At 45.5% G+C, this 17,045-nt stretch overlaps 1 protein-coding gene across 1 annotated transcript; it reads right to left on the bottom strand.

Annotated features, from left to right (window-relative positions):
- Window positions 1-4,567: 4,567 nt before the first annotated feature.
- On the bottom strand, window positions 4,568-14,736 carry LOC121915476 (inverted formin-2-like). Its single transcript, XM_042439786.1, has 3 exons — window positions 14,721-14,736; window positions 7,662-8,063; window positions 4,568-4,619 (listed from the first exon to the last, which is right to left on the bottom strand). Exons 1-3 carry the CDS (start codon window positions 14,734-14,736, stop codon window positions 4,615-4,617), a joined length of 423 nt encoding a protein of 140 aa, XP_042295720.1. The 3' UTR covers window positions 4,568-4,614.
- Between the last annotated feature and the right edge of the window lie 2,309 nt (window positions 14,737-17,045).

Genomic DNA, 17,045 nt, shown 5'->3' with positions numbered 1-17,045 from the left:
GAAAGTAGCACAAGTAGACACGCATTCTATCTATACAGTATATGTATCTACCTGTAGCAAAAAGCATGCACATAGTCTGTCAAAAAATTTTAAAAATACAGTATATAGAGAGAAAGCTGCCTGCAAGAGCAGAGGCCTGCTCCATTCCCTGCTCTCCCTCTGACCTACCCTGAATTGACCCTTTCTCTGGCTTCTTCCTCCTTCTCCTCCTGCTCCCCCATAATAATAATAATAATAACAAAATTTATTTATATACCGCCTTTCCAAGAAGATCAAAGCGGTTTACAAAATTACAATTACAAAATTACAAAACACATAGAATACATAAAAGATTAAGCAAACGAAATCCATAAACAAATACAACAACAATCAAAGAAAATAAAAACATATTTAACCCCTTTCCCAGTCCCTCAACACAGGTTCAACTGGCAAAAAATAAAATAAAAATACATGGTAATTATAACAATAAAATTAACAAAGCAAAATACAAACATGTAATAGAGTTAAAACAAGTGAAAAGAAAATAATCCCCATTCTCAATCCCCCATCTCAATCCTAAAATCCAATAAAAACTATACAAAAGGAGAGGGGGAATGGGGGGAAGACAAGATTCCTCCTTAAGTCCAGGAGCTGAGGCATGGGTGGAGCCCAGGTGGAAGGAAGGCAGCAAACACTCACTCAGCCCAGCATTCCCTGGCAGATGGTGAAAAGCCTGATTCTGCCCTTGACACCCCCGGCTCCATCCGTCTCCCCGATTCTCTTGGCATCCATCCTCTGGCTCCTTCTTCCCCTTCCTCCTCCTCCTCCTCCTCTGTCACCCGATGCTGCCCTCCATGGCACTCTTCTTTCCTCTGGCTCCTTCCTTCTCCTCCTTCCAATGATGCCCTCCATGGCACCCTTCTTTCCCCTGGCTCTTCCTCCTCCTCCCCCGTCACTCTGATGAAGGGGAGGCATGTTCTGCCCTCTGACCTCCCTCTGACCTAAATCCCTCCCCTGAACTTGCCCTGATCATGACCGGGGACAAGTTCATATTCACTGGACCCAGGTTTTTTTTAAAAAAAGATACAGCTTTTACTCCACTTCCAAATGACCCCCTCAATGGGTGTGAAAGCCTCAGATTCTCTTGTGGGAAACTCGGGATGAATATGAACTTCCCGTGGTTAATCCAGGTTCTGATCCAGGGTGAAAAGTAGTCTGAATGGCCCCTCAGACAAGGATATAGCTGGAGGATTGCTTTTTTACTATTTTGCAGTCTGCTGTCTCCTCTTTGTGGTCGAGAGGTGCAAGTGCAGATTTAGCAAAATAAAAGCCACATAAAAAAACAAAAAAGGGGGAAGGGGAGAAAAAGAAAAGAAAAGAAAAGAAAGGTGGCAGCATCTTTCAGACTACCAGTTTTGTTTTGTTTTGTTATTGTAGCATGAGTTTTCATAGATATAAGTGCACTTCTTTGGATGCACTGCATACTACATCTGATGAAGTAGGTTTGTATCCATGAAAGCTCATGCTAAAATAAAAACCAGTTAGTCTTCAAGGTGGACTAGTTCTGCCATATATCTTTTTTCTTCCCCCTCCCTTCCTCACTTTTATGCTGCAAGAGACTAATATGGCTACTTCTTTGAAAACAAAAAGAACTGATATTTAGTGACTTCAGTCATGTGGGTTAAACATCTAACAACTTAAAGAGGTAATGTATGAATTTCAAAATGCAAGCAATGTGTAAACTTATATGTTATTTCCTGTTCAGTCATGGAGGGGGGAATGTGAATAGTTATATAATATATCTGTGACTCTCCTTATCTTTTGTTATTTATTTGCTATCTAGTTGGCTTTTGTTGGAGTTGACTACATGCAAGGCGAAAGGCTGCTTTTTTACATGGTAGGATGGCTAGGCGAGGTGTGCCTGGTGAGCAGTCCTCTTCTTTGCCAACAGCTCCTGGATCTCTTGGTTGTTTTCATCAAACCAGTCTTGATTTTTCTTGAGGGAGAATCCTAAGGATTCTTCCGCAGATTGCAGGTTGCTGTTTTTGATATGTTGCCAAAGTGCTGTAGGAGAGAAGTCTACAGGATGGTCTTCAGGTTTTGTTTTCAAGTTTGCCTGGAAGTTGTCTCTCATGGCAGCTTGTTGAAGATTGTTGACTTGGAGTCTCCTCTTTAGGATGCCACCCCTCTTAGGTTTGAACTGAAAATGAAGATTTAGTTTGCATCTTATGAGGTGATGATCTGTTTGACATTCTGCACTGGACATCACTCGGGTATGACAGACATCGCAAATATTTCTCTGGCGCACCAGGATATAGTAAATGAGGTGTCAGTGTTTGGATCGGGGATGCATCCAGGTTGTCTTCAAGCTATCTTTCTGCTGAAAGATGGTGTTTGTAATAGTCAGCTGCTGTTCTGCACAAAACTCTAGCAGGAGGCGTCCGTTATCATTACAGTTTCCAACATCATGCTTGCCTAAAACACCTTTCCAGGCTTCGAAGTTCTTTCCTACTCTGGCATTGAAGTCACCAAGGATAATGATTTTGTCTTCTGCAGGGACTTTCTGTATAAGGTGGCGTAGGTCTGAGTAGAATTTGTCTTTCTTCACAGGGTCGGCTTGCATAGTTGGGGCATATATACTGAAGAGAACAACATGTGGGAGGCGTAAGGAGATAATGCGGTCAGAGTGTCCTGTTGGCAAGGTTTCGAGTTTGGAGGCAATGGAGTTTTTGATCATAAAGCCTATACCTGAAAGATGTTTTTCAATTTTGGGTTTGCCAGACCAGTAGAGTGTGTAGCCAGCACCGTGTTCTTTAAGGCTGCCTTCCTCGTGGAGACAAACTTCACTAAAAGCAGTGATGTCGATGTTAAGTCATGACAGTTCATGGGTTATTGGAGCAGAATTATGCTCAGGACGTCCACTATCTGCAGAATCTTGCATGGTTCTGATGTTCCAGCATGCAAGCGTTAGTCTATTTGCATCTTTGGAAGCTGGTGTGTGCCTTTGTCTCTTTGTCTTTGTTTGACCACATCAGAAGATGCCCGTTGGCCGCGGCTAGCCAACCGGGTTGTTGGGGATGAGCTTTCTTTAGCCACCTTTTCTAGGCCCCTCTCCATATGGAGCAAGCAGTGCTCTCCTTAAAAAAGGCTGCTTGGTCATTCAGGATGCTGCCAAACAAGACTGTCATCCCCAGTCAGTCTCAAGCAACCAAAGTCCTGAACCGCCTGCATGCAGGGTTGGGTCTACGGCTTCCAGTGCATCTTTACACCTGCCGTTTCGTCCCTCGCCTATCGCTACAGGGCATTTTCGGAGATTGGATGTGTCCTTCGAGCCTGTGTAATGGATTTTTCTAGTGGAGCGCAGCATGCACAGAACTGGCCTCACCCTTTAAACCAGAGGTTCATCTGCTGGGGCCTTGACAAGCATGGACGGTAGCAGCGAGATCCTCGGGTCATAGGTTTGGTTAGAGTTTCCTTCTCTTAGATGGTTGACCTTACAGGGTTAGACGAGCACCATCTGCCCGGGTTTGGGAATAGAGTTTTCCTTCTCCTAGGATGGTTGCCATAAGACTAGAGAGCCCATCCTGCCCTTTGGCGCTCTTGGTCAGACCCTTCGGTTGTGACCTGTCTGGCATGGGAGGCCCTGCCGGTGGCTATTATACCACCGCCAGCATAGCTCACAACATCATTAGGGTGTGCAAGCCTCTCCCCCACGACAAGGGGGTGTCAATGGAGCAGGATTAATGGGCTACCAAATGGGCTACCAAACAAGAAAGCACCAAAAATAGGAGAGCTGAGACAACCAAGTTTCATGTTTTGAAATACAACTTCTGTTCCTGGACAAAACTATAAGAGCAATTACTGCACACTGGAATCTACTTACATAACGTACTTTGCATTATTAGTTCTGCATACTGAGTGTAACTATTGCTAACATTGCTATGAATCTGCTTCTTAAGGAAGCTTATTAAGTTAATTTAATAGGTGCCTTTCCCGAGCTCTCCTACCAGTCTCTAAAGCCTAGCTTTTGAGATTATAGCAATCACACATTTTTCTTTGAGTTTCTCAAATATAGCTTAAAAGCAAAACTAATTGAGGATATGATTTTTATTTAAAGTTAATATAATCTCCCTTTTCAAAAAAAGGGACATTTCTGAGACATTCAGAAGAAGTGGTGGATCAACTTAGCAGAAAAGACACAACGTTGTGCAGATCTGGGTGATTCCAGAGGATTTTACAAAGCTCTTAAAGCAGTGTTTGGACCTAAATATCAGATCCAAAGCTCCCTATACAGTACAGATGGTCAAACACTAATCACAGATAAAGTTTCCATTCTGAACCGATGGGCTGAACATTTCCAAAGCCTCTTTAGTGCCAACCAAGTAGTCCAAGACTCAGCTATTCAACATATGACACAACAACCGATGAAGAAGGAATTGGACATAGCCCCCACTTTGGAAGAAACCGTTAAGGCCATACAGCAGATGAAAAATGGAAAGGCTGCTGGGATTGATGGAATTCCACCTGAAGCTTAGAAACATGGAGGTCATGTACTCCATGCTAAACTCCACAAGCTCCTTGTGAGTTGCTGGGAAAAAGACGAACTGCCATCAGATCTCCAAGATGCAGTCATCATCACCCTGTACAAGAAAAAAGGAGCAAAATCAGATTGCTCAAACTATCGAGATATAACACTGCTCTCCATCGCTGGAAAAATCCTTGCAAGGATACTGCTGAACAGATTAGTCCCTGCTATTGCAGAAGAGCTTCTCCCTGAAAGCCAATGTGGCTTTAGAGCTAATAGGAGCACTACAGACATGGTATTTGCCCTTAGACAACTGCAAGAGAAATGTAGAGAGCAGAACAAAGGACTCTATGGCCTGTTACAGACTGCCAAAATAAAGCTGCTTCGGGTCTCTTTGGAGGTATGCTGTTTAAATGATGCATGCATCCTAAGAATCCGGAAGCTGCACCAATGCTGCACTCCAGTGTTTAGGAATGGAGTGTGGCTTTGGCGCGACCTCCGGACTCTTAGGACCCATGCATCATTTAAATAGCATACCTCCAAAGAGACCTGAAGCAGCTTTATTTGGGCAGTCTGTAACAGGCCTTCATAACATTTGTCGACCTCACCAAAGCCTTTGACACTGTGAGTAGAAAAGGTCTGTGGCAGATCCTGGAACGACTAGGATGCCCCCCCCCCAAATTCCTCAAAATGATCATCCGGCTACATGAAGACCAGCAAGGTCAAGTCAGATATGGCGATGCTCTCTCGGAGCCCTTTCTAATAACTAATGGTGTGAAACAAGGTTGTGTTCTCGCTCCAACTCTATTTACAATCTTCTTCAGCATGATGCTCCAAAGGGCTACGGCAGATCTCAAAGAAGAAGATGGCATTTATATACGCTACCATACTGATGGTAGCCTGTTTAACTTAAGCCGCCTGAGGGTCCGCACTAAGGCCTGTTACAGACTGCCAAAATAAAGCTGCTTCAGGTCTCTTTGGAGGTATGCTATTTAAATGATGCATGGGTCCTAAGACTCCGGAGGTCGCACCAAAGCCACACTCCATTCCTAAGCACTGGAGTGCAGCTTTGGTGCAGCTTCCGGATTCTTAGGATACATGCATCATTTAAACAGCAAACCTCCAAAGAGACCCAAAGCAGCTTTATTTTGGCAGTCTGTAATAGGCCTAAGACTCTAAACTATCTAGTCTGTGAGCTGCTTTTTGCTGACGATGCTGCCCTCGTTGCCCATTCAGAAGCAGCTCTGCAGCGCCTAACATCTTGTTTTGCAACAGCTGCAGAGCTCTTTGGATTGGAAGTCAGCCTGAAGAAAACGGAGGTTCTCTACCAGCCGGCACCACAGGAAGAACACTACCATCCCCACATCACTGTAGGCACATCTGTGCTAAAGTCTGTCCAGCAGTTCACCTACCTGGGAAGCATCATCTCCTCAGACGCCAAGATTGATAAAGAGATCGATCACATACTGGAAAAGGCATATAGTGCATTCGGAAGGCTTCACAAAAGAGTCTGGAGTAACAAACCCTTGAGGTGAAGCACAAAAATCAGTGTATATAGAGCCATTGTACTGTCTATTCCCCTCTATGGGTCTGAAACATGGGTCACCTATCGCCAACACCTACGACTCCTTGAACGCTTTCATCAGCACTGTTTACACACAATTCTAAATATACACTGGACTGACTATGTGACAAATGTTGCTGTCCTTGAGCAAGCAGGGATCACCAGCATTGAGGCCATGCTACTGAGGACGCAGCTGCGCTGGGCAGGACATGTTTCTAGGATGAAGGACCATCGCCTCCCAAAAATAGTATTTTACGGTGAACTCACCACAGGTCAGCGTAAGAGGGGCACCCCAAAGAAAAGATACAAGGACTCCCTGAAACAACATCTCAGGCTTGGCCAAATTGATCACCAACAATGGTCTGCCTTGGCCTCACATCGGGAGGCATGGAGACGCACTATCCATGATGCTGCAGCCTTTTTTGAAAGCTCATGCCAAACGAATCTTGAAGAGAAATGACAACGCAGAAAGAACCGCAACCCGGAAACATCACCCAAGGAGACTTTCCGCTGTGCTTTCTGCAACCAGACCTGTTTATCCTGGATTGGCCTTTTTAGTCACCAATGCGCTTGTACAAAGCACGGGATGAGTCCTTCTTGAATCTTCATTCATGAAGCAAAGCCAGAGAGAGAGAGTTGGCTTTGAATTATGGTGATCCAAAAAACGAATGGCCTCTGTGAGTCCTAGTCACCAACAGGTCTTGCAAACTCATGGCACAGCTTTCTTTATTGAGTTAGTCCGCTTCTAGTGCAGAGTTCCACTTTACCAAGCATTATCTTCTTTTTCCAGTGAGTCGTCATCACATGGAGTGTGCAAAGTATGATAACCTCTCTTCGGTCATCTTGGCTTCTCATGAGAGCTCAGACCTGCTTTTTTTGACCCTTGTTTTTCTGTCTTTTTGGCAGTCCATAGTATTCATAGAACTCTCCTCCAGCACCACATTTCAGATGATATGTATCCAGTAAAATATAGCAAGCTAAAAAAAAAAAAACATTGCTGTAATACCTTTATTAGACTGACCCAAAGGTGCAAAAAAAAAAAAAAATGCAAGCTTTTGAAGCTCACAGGCTGATGACAGTCTGATGAAGAAGCCTATGAAATTCAAAAGCACTTATAGTCTATTTGGTTGGTCTACCTTTTGGTTGGTCTAAGAGAGCCAAAGGGTGCTCAACAATGGCTCCTTTTCATCCTGGAGAAAAGTGGCCAGTGGGGTCCCACAGAGCTCTGTCCTGGGCCCAGTGCTATTCAACATCTTTATCAATGACTTGGAGGACTCCTAAGGACTGGAGCACAGTTTTGGTACAGCTTCTGGACTCTTAGGATGCATGCATCATTTAAACAGCATACCTCCAAAGTGACCCAAAGCAGCTTTATTTTGGCCAGTCTGTATGGAGCCTAGGTGTTCAACTGAGGGGTGTTGCAGAGCTGTAGGAAAGACAGAGATCCTCACAACCATAGCCAGTGGATACACCTCATGGCCATATTCCATGTAGGCATAAAGCAGTGTTTCTTAAATAGTGGGGCGCGCCCCCAGGGGGGGCGCAAGGCTCTGTAAAGGGGGGCGCGAGGCTCCGTAAAGGGGGGCCACCTACTTGGAAGAGGGCCCCGTGCGCCATAGGCCGGAATGGGCTGGCGGCGGCTGGGTCCTCCTCGCAAGAGCCCCGCAGGAGGCGGCGGTGGCAGAGGGGCCGAGTGGGCCATGGAGGGGAGCCTCTCCAGCGGGGGAGTGAGCGGGAACCCAGGCCGCCCAGCCATTGGAGGAGGAAGGAGGAGGCTCTGCGCTGGAGGCAACGGCCGAGAGGGGCTCCTCTGAAGGGAAAGAAGGCGCCTCTCTGGGGCAGAAGAGCAGCCAGGGCCAGGCTCCAGTCCTTCTCCTCCTCCTTTGGGAGGGACCGTCCCTGTCAGCCGCCCGAGAGGCCGCCCCTTGCCTGGGCGGGAAAGGAGGAGGTCGTTGGCCGAGGCTGAGGCGTCGAGGAGGATAAATAAAGGTAGTACTCAGTTTGATACCACTTTTGTCAAAAACACACTGCAGAAATAATCCAGTTTGAGACCACTTTGGTCAAAAACACACTGCAGAGCTCTCTGTCAGAAAAGGATAAAACTACAGTTCCCACAATCCTATAGCATTGAGCCAAGGGAGTGAAAGCAGTCTCAAACTCAAACTGCAACGTGGACCTTATCAAGGCATGCATCTTAGTAAATGGAGGGCATTTTGGAATTCCTCCTGGACAGAAGGTTGGAATGTAGGACGTATTTCCTCAGATGCATGGGAATTGTAGTTCATTGTGGCACCAGAGCTCTTTCTCACAAAACTACAGTTCCCAGAGTTCCCTAGCACTGAGCCAGGGCAGCTAAAGTGGTCTCAAACTGGATTATTTCTTCGGTATGGATTGGACCTTGAGTATTTTTAATAACGAAGGTCCAAAACACTGCAGAAATAATCCAGTTTGTGACCGCTTTAACTCTCCTGGCTCAGTGCTAGGGAATCCTGGGAATTGTAGTTTGTTGTGGTACCAGAGCTCTTTTTGATAAAGAAGGCTCAATGTCTCACAAAACTACACTTCCCAGGGTTACCTAGTACTGAGCCAGGGCAGTTAAAGCAGTCTCAAACTGGATTATTTCTGCAGTGTGTCTTGGACCCAACTCAGGCTGCATCTTCACTCCAGACTCCAGAGACAATCCACTTTCATTCCGTTTTTACTGCCATGGCCCAGTGCTATGAAATCCTGGGAATTGTAGCTTGTTGTCACACCAGAGTTTGCTGAGAGAGAAGGTTAAATGTCTCAGAAAACTCAAATTCCCAGGATTCCCTAGCACTGAGCCAGGGCAATTAAAAGGGTGTCAAACTGGATTTATTTCTGCAGTGCGGTTGCAGCCGAACACGTTTCTATTTGGCACAAAGCTTCCTGAACCCCCTTCATGTCAAAATAAATATCTTAAAAGGACTGAAAGATTCTTTGTTTGGTTCAATGGTGATTTTGAGAGTTGAAATAAGTTACAATTATTTTTATTCAATTATGTTTACGTTTATTTGCAAAACATCTGCCATTTTAGCATTATGGGAATTTTCTGGGAATTGTGACTGAATATTCCCTGTGATGTGGGGGGATTCAGCGGGTTTTGGACAAACATTTTAGGGAATTATCTTTGAGGTTTGTTGGCAACAAGACAAATGATACTATTTATAGTCGCGCGGGGGCCCCCGAAATGTTTTCTTCTTCCTAATGTATTTCAAGTGCATGTTTTTTAATTATTGTAGTTTTTAAAAAGTGGTTACAATTATTGCTTTTAAAATGGTGTAATTGTTGTGTTTAATATGTTTTTATATTGTTCAAAGTATTTAGGTTTTAATTTGGAAATGATTCAAAATCTTCATACTGTATGCTGACCTGAGATCCTGTGATAAAGGCAGGATAGAAGTGTTGTAACTCAGTAAATAAATAAAGAATAGACAGACAGATTCATAAGCAGACTCATTCAGCATTTTTCCCATTCCCGGACTGAAGGGGGCTCACAAAAGTTAAAAAAATATAGTTTTTTTAAAAAATCACATCATAGAGAAGTTAGAAATTTAATTATTATAATAGTATAATTAACAGTCTGAAAACAGCCACTGAGGCCTTCTCCTATGTTCCCACCAGATGTAACTGTAAGGATGGTAGGATCACAGAGAAATGCCTTTCCAGGAGCCCTCAAAACACAGACAAGCTCTATGGGAGAATACAAAGTGGCCAAAAATTCACTTCTAGTTTCATAACCCCCTTTTGAGCATGGAGGAGCAAAGTGTGCAGGGGAGTAAGCCTTCTTTTTAAAATACGGTTATATCTCATCTCACAAAGAAGTTATGTTTCTGGTCTTAACTTCTTTAACAAAAACATTGGTAGCCAAGAGAGAGATAAAATGAAAAGAATAGGGATGGGTTCCTACTCCACAAAAATGATGAGCAGTTCACAAGTTTCAGCAGAGATTTTATTCAGAACTAACGGTATGCACATGTGAAATGAAGCAAAGTGGTCAGATAAGGGCTTGCATAAATAAACCAAAACATTTTGAATCTTCTAGAGACCACTAGAAAACTTCTTCCAAAATGCATCCCAGGATGATTCCTCCCCCCCCCCCTCCCGCCAACGACATCCACTTTAGTTTTGTTTTCCATTTTGGTGGTGTAAATTCTAGATCTATGCTTTTCCACCATGCCAGGTTAGCTGGTGAGACACGGTACTCTGCTTTCTCATTTTCTGTTTTGCTGTCCACACGTTGTACGTAAGCACACACAGCTACAGTATGTCATCTAGAAGAGAATCCTATTCTTTCTCAGGCCAAACTCTATCGCATTATTTAATACAGACATACTGTTGCAACCCATCACTGAAAGTCTGTGTTTCTGCAGCCTTCCTTCACCATCCCCCCAGTAACAATGCCACAGAAAACAAAGGGAATGTACAGACAGGCCAAAATAAAGCTGCTTCAGTTCACTTTGTAGATATGCTGTTTAAATGACACATAATAATAATAATAATTTGTATCCCGCCTCTCCTGTATTAGGACTGGAGTGTGGCTTTAGTGTGGCTTCTGGCCTCATAGGACGCATGCAGCATTTAAACAGTATACCTCCAAAGTGACCTGAAGCAGCTTTATTTTGGACTGTCTGTACGGGCTCAAAGATGACCAAAAAAAGTCCATTTAAAGAGAAGACAAGAAAAGGGGAGCTGGGCTGGACCTTTGTAAAAAAGACTTTGTCAAAAAGAGCTTCTTTGTCAGAGGCTTTGTTAACTGAAGTATGCTTGTAAAATTTTCCAGGAGTGGGAATTCTAAATTTCTTGCCACCTCGCAGTGAGGCAGCATCTGGAAAAGGCACAATATCTGAATATATGGAAGGAGGACTATGACTTGCCCATGGCACACATCCTATTGAGCATTACAGATTTATAGTATGTCAAAAGGATGATTATATTCTTACATTACTCTTACCCCAGGGGCTTAGTCTTAAAATCTTCTCTCTATCTCTGGGTCTCTTAGTATGTCACAGGCAACTGTTACCACAAGGACAAATTTTGGCTTCCTTTTAGATAACAAACAATTGGCAACTTTTAGTACTTGTGTAACATGGTTTTATTTACAGACATAGGACTTTATCAAATGGGAAAAACTGAGGGGAAATCAGGGGTTTAAACAGTGATTATCCCATGAAAATTGTGCAATCGTGATTAAGATTTTCACACACATTACAATTAAAGAGCCATTATCCTGGGAATAACCAGGGAATAACCAGGCAATAAACAGCAACAAATAATTCACAAGATTTCCCCATGAATGATTTATTGCTGTTTATTGCCTATTAATTGCCGGGATAATGACTCTTTAATCGCAACATAGTGTGAAAATCTTAATCACGATTGCACAATTTTCATGGGATAATCACTGTTTAAATCCCTGATTTTCCCTGTGTGATAAAGTTAATATAAGTAGAGTACAGATAGAAGGAGATAGACTTGGATGTCAGGAAAGCTGCTTTTAGACTGCAACCTCAAAACAGCCCAGCCAGTATAGTTAGTGGCCATGTTATATCCTCCAACATTTTACAGATGAAAATTGGGATGCATGTGACTAAGCAACATCAGAATGTGGCCAAGATGGCAAAAGTTATGAATGAGGAAGAACACATAAATTAGGAGAGGCTGCAGCAGTTTGCTTTAGCATAAGTATACTGAAAAGAAAAGGCACTGCTTCCATCTTTCCTCTCCACTCACTGGGTTAATTTGAGTGCAAACAATTTTTTGCATTTTGAACTCAGTTTGAATGAATTGGGGTAAACTGAGGATGAAGGGGAGGGTAGCACATGAAGAGAAAAACTGGGATGTGAAGAGCAAAACTTTTAAGAGCAACTAAAGAAGTGGGATGACACAGGACGAACTGGGACTGTCCCTGCAAAATAGGGACAGTTGGAGGGTATGTGATGCTGGTTGGAGGATTTACGGAGTTGTAGTCCAATAAAGTAACCTTCCAGTGCTTTGCAGATGGCATAGCAGATGCTGAGATATATGTTCAGAAAGTTTACATGCTAGTGCTTAAAAAAGATTTCTGTACATTTTCATGTATGTCTAGTGGACACATGATCAGGCTTCTCGAGGAGCGTCTGGTGACCAAGATCTGGTTGAGGTCAACTACAAGGACATCACCTGTATCCAGGTATAATCCTTCCTTCTTACTTCTGTCTTGTTTTGTGAGACTTTAGTCTCCTGTGTCAGAGAGCACTGGTGCCACAACAAACTACAGTTCCCAGAATTTCATACCATTGAGCCATGGCAGTTAAAATGGTGTCAAACTGGATTGTTTCTGCAGTGCAGATGCAGACTATGGTGTTTATCCCAATCTTGGTCTCACTGACCCCCTGCTACCCATCCCATCATCCCCTGCCTGCTCCTTCATCCCGATCCTGGCCCCAGTGACCCCCTGCGACCTATCCCATCATCCTCTGACTGCTCCTCCACCCCAATGAAGGATGACAGCTAAGGAGGGGGCAGGGAAGGAGGACAGCATCCAGAGCCCCATTGAGCATGCGCAAGGGTGCCAATTCGAATAGCTGAATCCTCAAAGTATGTTCCGGTGTGATAATACAATGTGCACTCACCACGCTTTGCTTGAATCCGCATCACGTGACTTGTCTGGAATCAAACTGATTCCGCTTCTCCCTTGATTCAAAAGGGCAACGGAAAGGCAACCAGGTGTGATAAAACATCACGTTTTAACGTGAATTCGTATTGCTAGAGAGGAGTGACTCCGGATCTGGTGTGAAAAAACATCACATTTTGCATTGCTAGAACAGGAGTGACTGCGGATCTGAGCTGCAAACCCCCCACGTGTGATAAGGGCCTTTGTCTCAAACATTTATCTTAGAGTTGCTTTTCAGATTAAGTGATTTCTGTATGGAGATTGTCTCAAAATTGCCAGTTGCACATAGGTTGCAACATATGATCATATGTACCTTCATGTAAATAACTGAGTTGATTCTTATGTGACATAATACCATGGCTTATGCCAGCTTTTCCCAACTTGGCGCCTTTCAGTTTCTTGGACTACAGTTCCCATCATCCATAACTACCAGCCATACTGGCTCGGTAGTTGGGAGAATGGAAAATATAGCTTCAAAATTTTGAGGCTTACCAAGCTGGGGAAGGCTGGATTAAGTGGATCATTGGAATGATTCAATGTAGGGTACTGTAATTTCTTGGGGACAGGGTCACATTACTGTACTTTAAATTTCTCTTTGTTGCAAACTTCTTTATAACTTCATTGCATTGTATTGCTTTACAAATGAGTCTTCCATATTCTAAAGATGAATTAAAATTAATGGGAGAAAAGACACACCTCCACTTAGCTAGGCTGGAAAGTGTGCAGCACTGCAATAACTCTGGTAGATGGAAAACCACAGAAGTGCTTCTGCTGAGTACTTTAGCTGATGCAAGATGCACATCAAGGCTGAAATGTGAATGTATATCCACCTCCCATTCACATAATCTCCCATCAAGCATACTGATAGGATCTATGCAAGCACAAGAAGAGAGGATGAAAGGCCCTTTCGGGGGGCGGGGGGGAGTCATAATATTAAATGTATTGCCGTATATAATGCAGAATGCAAAAACTGGCTTGGGTATGCTGTTCCCAGAATTCCTTAGCCATCCTGCTTGTATTTAGTGCATAGGCTATACAAAAATGCATTAAACACCATGTGCGATATAGCCCTTACTGTTCTCTGTGTAAAGCCCCTCTTCAGTGTGAAATACTATGGTCTCACACAAACATCACTGAACAATTGCTGCAACCGGTGGAAGGCAGTGCTGTAATTTTTGTGAGTGAACAGCTAATGCTATAAAGGGGGCATACAGAAGATTTGACTAAATAAAGAAGAAATGTAGGGAATGGACCTTATAGATCCATTCAAGCAGTGGCACTTGTTCCTTCTCCAAGCTGATATTTCATCCACCAAGAGCACTTTTATCCAGAATCAATATTAAACACATTAATTACATGTTTTAGATCCGCCCCACTCTGGGCACCACAACCAACTCCAGCTACCAGAATTCCATAGCCTTGAGCCACACGAGTTAAAGCGGGGCCAAACCGGATTATTTCTCCAGTGTGGATGCAGCTCAAGTTTCTTTGGGTGTGCCTTTGCCATCCTGAGGCTGAGAGAGTGTGACTCGCCCAAGGTCAACCAATAGGTTTTAGTGGCGACAAAGAAACAAGGCCCATCATCCCCAGGGTTGGCTCTCTAGGTCTGCCAGGACAAGCCACCGCTTCTTTAAGCAGCTCTAAACCCCGTGCGGGAAAGGCGGGGCTTCATTTGCATAGCCCCGCCCTTGGACCCCGAGGGGCGGGGGGGGAAGAGAGCGGCGGAGGACCATTGGAACGTTGCGCCTGGCGACCTTCCCCTTTAAGACCCAAACCTCCGCGATTTGCAAATCCGGTGGGCGTGGCCGGTGGAACGTCGCGCGGGCCAATGGGAGCGCGGGATTTTCCGCGGGAAATCCGAATTTCGCGGCACGTCTTTTGGCGCTTAAAAAAAAGCTAGCAAAGAGGAGGAGGAGGAAGAAAGAGGCGAAGAAGGAGGGAGCGGGGAAAGGACGGGCGGCCATCGGGCGCCTCCTCACCCCAATCCAGAGCCATCCTCGCCCCGCGGAGACCCTGCGACGCCGACGGAGCTTCCAGCCGCCGGGACAGGGGCTGGCAGAAGCGGGGAGGCGGAAGGGGAGCCCCGGAAAGACCCGCCAGGGCCCCGGAGGGAAGCAGATCGAGAGACCGGCAGAGCGGCCTCCCAGCCAGGGCCCAGCGCAGGCCTCCGAAGGGAAAGAGGGGCCCTTCTCTCCCCAAGAAGGCCAGCTTTTGTTCCTACTCCTCCGGCGGCTGGCCTTTCTCCTTCTCCCGAGCACAGGAATTCCCTATTGCTTCTCCTCCATTTTCCCATAGCCCACAGATTGTTTCCTTAGCCTACAATTGCCCTCTGGCCCTCAATAATAATAATAATAATAATAATAATAATCGACTAGCCCAGTTTTTATTTCATAGCCCAGGATTGGCTTTCCTAGCCCACAATTGCTTCCCCCTAGCCCTCAGTTCTTCTCCCATTCCTCAGATTCTCCTAGCCCAGGACTTTTCCCTAGCCCTCGATTTGTTTTGCCTATCCCCAGTTTTCATTTCCCAGACCCTTTGTCTAGCCCAGGATTGGCTTTCCTAGCCCACAGTTCCCCCTCTAGCTCTCAAAGTGTCCTAGCCCACATTTGTTTCCTAGCCCCCAATCTTTTCCCTAGCCCTCAGGTCTGCTCCTAGCCCAGATTCCCCCCCCCCCCCCCCGTCTCTTTTCCTAGCCCACACATTTGCTTTACTTAGCCCTCCGATTTTCCCTAGCCCACAATTATTTTCCCTGGCCCTCAGTTCTTCTCCTAGCCTTCAAATTCTCCTAGCCCAGGATTTTTTTTAACCTGACCCTCAAATTCTTTTCCTGGCCCAGAATCCTTTCTCCTAGCCCTCCAAACCTTGGGGAAGAACCTTGCCCAACCTCTCTCTTGAAACCTGGCTTCAGTTATTTTCAGGGCTTCTTTTCTAGAGAGGGGCAAAGTTTGCATTTCCCTTTGGTTTTGCATTTAGTGCCCGTCATCTGAACAGCATCCTTGACCTTGCCTGGCCCTCTATGGCTTCTGTTTCTGGCCCTTTGTGGCCCGAGAAGCTTGGGGGGCCTTGCTTGGATGAAGACAGGTCAAGGGCTTCCCCTTCTTGCTCCTTTTTCAGAGTATTGCTTTACATCCTTTGGTAACCTTGGGGTTGATCCCAATGGCTGCTGTCTTCAATGGCTAAGGCCCCTTTCCCGATCCGCCCCCCTCGAGGTAGAGAAACCCCGATCTTCCTTTGGGTTTTGAAGGCATCCCCCAACATATAGCCATGTTGAGGATCCCCAGAGTCAGGGGGCCCTCTCTGGCTCCTGCAGCCCAGCAGCCCAAGAAAGTCCTGCCTGCCATCGGCTCCTTGGACCCGGGAGCGGGGATCCCCAGCAGCCCCCAGATGCAGCTCCTTCCGGCGGGCTCTTTCCCCCAGGTGTACCCCCAGACGGCCGTGGTGGCCCCCTTGCCTCGGCTCAGCTGCCTCTACACCACCCCCCAGGGACCCGAGATCAAATCCATGCGAGCGACCACTGCAGGAAAACTGCCGGTAATCCTTGTTTTTCTGTCCCATTGGGTCCCCTGGCCTACCTCTTGCCTTGGGACACTTCTCTTTCAGGTGTCCTTCGGGCCAGGAGCCGGGCCATGCGTCGTTCCTGGCTCTGCAGCAGTGTTTGGGACCTCAACACCCACAATCCCAAACCATTGGCCAAGTTGGCTGAGGCTTCTGGAAGCAAAAGTCCCAAACACCTGGAGAACTAGGGGTTTGGGAATTGACACTCTGCAGTGGTGCCCAAACGTTGGTTCTCCAGCTGTTGTGGACTTCAGTTCCCAGAAGCCCCAGCCAGCTTGGCCAATAGTCAAGAGTTCTGGAACCTGAAGTCCAAAACATCTGGAGGAGTTTGGGAACCACTGATCTACCAGAATTTGAGAACCACTGATCTACCAGAGTTTGGGAACCACTGATCTACCAAAGTTTGGGAGCCGCTGATCTACAGCATTAGAAGCCATGGTCCAAGCCACACTGCGGAAATAATCCCATTTGACACCCTTTAACTGCCCTGGCTCAGTGCTTGGAAACCCTGGGAATTGTAGTTTATTGGGGACCCAAGAGCTTTCTGACAGAGAAGTCTCAATGGCTCACAGAATGACATTTCCCAAAATTTCCAAGCATTGAGCCAGGACAGTTAAAGCAGTCCCAAACTGGATTATTTCTGCAGTGGGGTTTGGACCAATATATTTTTGCCAAGGAGGACAAGGGACCGTCAAATCAAAGCAGAAAATCCTGACTAGGGTCCAAAACACCCTGCAGAAATAATCCAG

Source organism: Sceloporus undulatus, chromosome 9, assembly GCF_019175285.1.
Source record: "Sceloporus undulatus isolate JIND9_A2432 ecotype Alabama chromosome 9, SceUnd_v1.1, whole genome shotgun sequence".
Classification (NCBI taxonomy): domain Eukaryota; kingdom Metazoa; phylum Chordata; class Lepidosauria; order Squamata; family Phrynosomatidae; genus Sceloporus; species Sceloporus undulatus.
This window is presented reverse-complemented; position numbering and strand designations above follow the sequence as displayed.